The sequence below is a fragment of the Echinops telfairi genome, unplaced genomic scaffold (genome assembly GCF_000313985.2).
Source record: "Echinops telfairi isolate 266 unplaced genomic scaffold, ASM31398v2 ScPeMD7_24;HRSCAF=84, whole genome shotgun sequence".
NCBI lineage: Eukaryota > Metazoa > Chordata > Mammalia > Afrosoricida > Tenrecidae > Echinops > Echinops telfairi.
In genome coordinates this window covers 6,385,961-6,388,449 of record NW_022103921.1, presented here as the reverse complement: position 1 = coordinate 6,388,449, position 2,489 = coordinate 6,385,961, and the positions used below count along the sequence as shown (strand labels likewise).

Here is a 2,489-nt window from a genome sequence, read left to right as displayed (position 1 = left end):
GTGATGAATTGTATGAGCCCCAATAAATTGATTTAAAAAAAAAAAAAGAAGGAAGTGATTCCAACTACCGCTAGGAAAAGACTCAGAGATGAGATTTTTGAGATGGGTAATACTGATATATTTTGAAATATGCCCCAAAGTGAGAACAACACAAGAAAGAACAGAAGAAGAAAATGAACAGAAGTTGAGAAAAATGAAAGCATGCACAGACAAGAAAAAGGCTTGACTTCAGCAAGAGCAAAGCCTCCTGGAAGGGGACCAGAAAGGATCAAGCAAGTCAGGTGTAGCTGATAGAGACCTTTGAAGGCAGAGCCCAGATCCGCTGGTTTCTTCCTCCGGCCGCGGGAATCATTGAGTGCCGCACAAGCGCACCCGGCACCGGTGACCAGCATGCTCCAGAGGAGGGAAAGGCTGCGTAGAGATCAGTCAAACCACACTGGTTAAGGAGAGATTGACCCTCGGTAATAAGTAGTCATGAGAGTAAATACATAGAAGATCGTGCCAGACAAACGAGGGAGGTTAATGCACTTATCATCTGCCCACCCATGTGGCGTAAATGACAGCACAAGGAATAAAAATGACCATGGCTTCCATCGGGAGGGTCAAGAGTATGTGTGGTATACCAGTAAAAATAGGAACACCAAAGGAGGATTTGCTGCCCAACCCCACCCTCACCTCTCCTGTCTACCTTTGTCCTTGCTCCTGAAGCTCCAGTTTATCTTCTGTTACTTTTGCTGAGTTTTGTGCATTGCAACTCAGCCGTGAGCTCTGCACAAAGACCGCCCTAAGACCACCCCAAACTGTGTCTCTGGTCACCCCAATGTCGCTAGCTGTGTCACTAGCAGATGTGCGCTTCCTTCTCGCCCTTTGTAATTTCTCATTGCTGTCTACCTCTCTCTGTCCCTCTACCTGAATTGTACCACCTCAATGCATCAGAAACCAGCCCAGAGTCCGTGATGGATAAATAGATTATGAAATAGTCATTCTAAGAAAGATAGTAGTTAAGGTGAATATATAAATCATTATAGACACTTTTTAAAAAAATCTTGAGCAGAAACTGCAAGGTGCTGAAGGACAGACAGTGTAATTAAAAGAAAAACTCAATGCCGTTGAGTCTATGCCAACCCACAGGGGCCCAATAAGCACAGGGTAGGACTCTGCTGTGAGTTTCCCAAACTGTACCTGCGAATAGAAGTAGAAAACCTTGTCTTTTTTCCTCAAAGCAGCTGGGGTTTTCAAACTGCTGATCTTGCAGTTCGCGGCCCAACATTTAACCACTCTGCCACCAGAGCTCCTGATACCGTGCGATACTTACATAAAAGTGCAGTACGTTAGAAGTATGAAGCAGGTAGAGAATGTCAGCTATCTTCTTCAGCAGATGGGTCACTTCTGGGAAGGAAGTGAATGAGCTCAGGGAAAGACAAGTGGCATTAACTACATCTGTCATGTTGTACTTAAGCACAGAAACTATAAAGCAGGTGTTAATAATCCGATAACTTACAGTGTTCAGTTTTAACCCTATCCAATATTAGTACAGTGAACCCTCACCACTTCGCGCTTCGACTTCCGCGGCTTCACTCTAGCGCGGTTTTTGCGTAACAGCGCATGCTCTGTCATGACTGCCACTGATTGGCTCATACTGTACACGCTTGATGCCATAAATAATATAATAAATAATAAATGATCATTGTAACGTCCAAAATGTTTGACTGTATTTTCCCTTTTTCGTTTAATAAATTGGGTAATACGAGTGTCATGGTGACTAAAGGGTGTTTTTTCATGTCCTCTATGCTCTAACTACGAAAATATTTGATTTACAAATAAGGAATCCTACTTCGCGGAATTTCATTTATCACGGTAGGGTCTAGAACCGATGAACCGCGATCAACGAGGGTTCACTGTATGTCCATAAGTATTCACAATGAACAAAAAAGGAATACGCTAAATTAGTAAATAAATGACTACTTTGTGAAAGAAAGGTGCATGTTCTACATCAAGCCCTTAAGTCAAGCTTCCATGTGTATTAACTTGAGGTTTGGGAAACAAGCCTCGGGCTGAAATTCAGGACGAGGACAAGCCATTGAGAGGCTCCTCCTGAAGAGGGCCACTCCCACTGACCCCATGTCTCCCTCCTTGCAGCACGTCCTCGTGTGACTGGTGCCGGGGGCCCATGTTCGGCGAAGGCTTTCGCATCATTCGATCCTGCGACAGCTTTGGAGTCACCCAGTTTCCGATTATGTTTCATGTCTGCTCTTTTGCGTGCCGTGGACACGTGAGGCACAGCAGCTAGGAGGTGAGACTGCTGCCGGTCGACAAGCTGCTGATTTCTCGGTTGGCAAGAGAATGCGGGTCTGTCATTCCCACTGTGAAAGCGAATCAGCTGTGTGTACGTGGTAGTTCACCTCTTTGAGAAGACGGGCTCTGTTGTGCAAGACCTAATACCCTCTCACTTGAGTCCTCTATGTAATAAGTTTGTGATTGTTATTAAA

At 44.7% G+C, this 2,489-nt stretch overlaps 1 protein-coding gene across 1 annotated transcript in view; it reads left to right on the top strand.

Moving 5' to 3' along the window:
• LRRC63 (leucine rich repeat containing 63) overlaps positions 1–2,489 on the top strand; it is a 70,181-nt gene extending 67,692 nt beyond the window's left edge. The window contains exon 8 of the mRNA XM_013007582.2: positions 2,140–2,489. Coding sequence (XP_012863036.1) covers positions 2,140–2,290 — 151 coding nt within the window. The 3' untranslated portion in view covers positions 2,291–2,489. The remainder of the gene's footprint in view (positions 1–2,139) is intronic.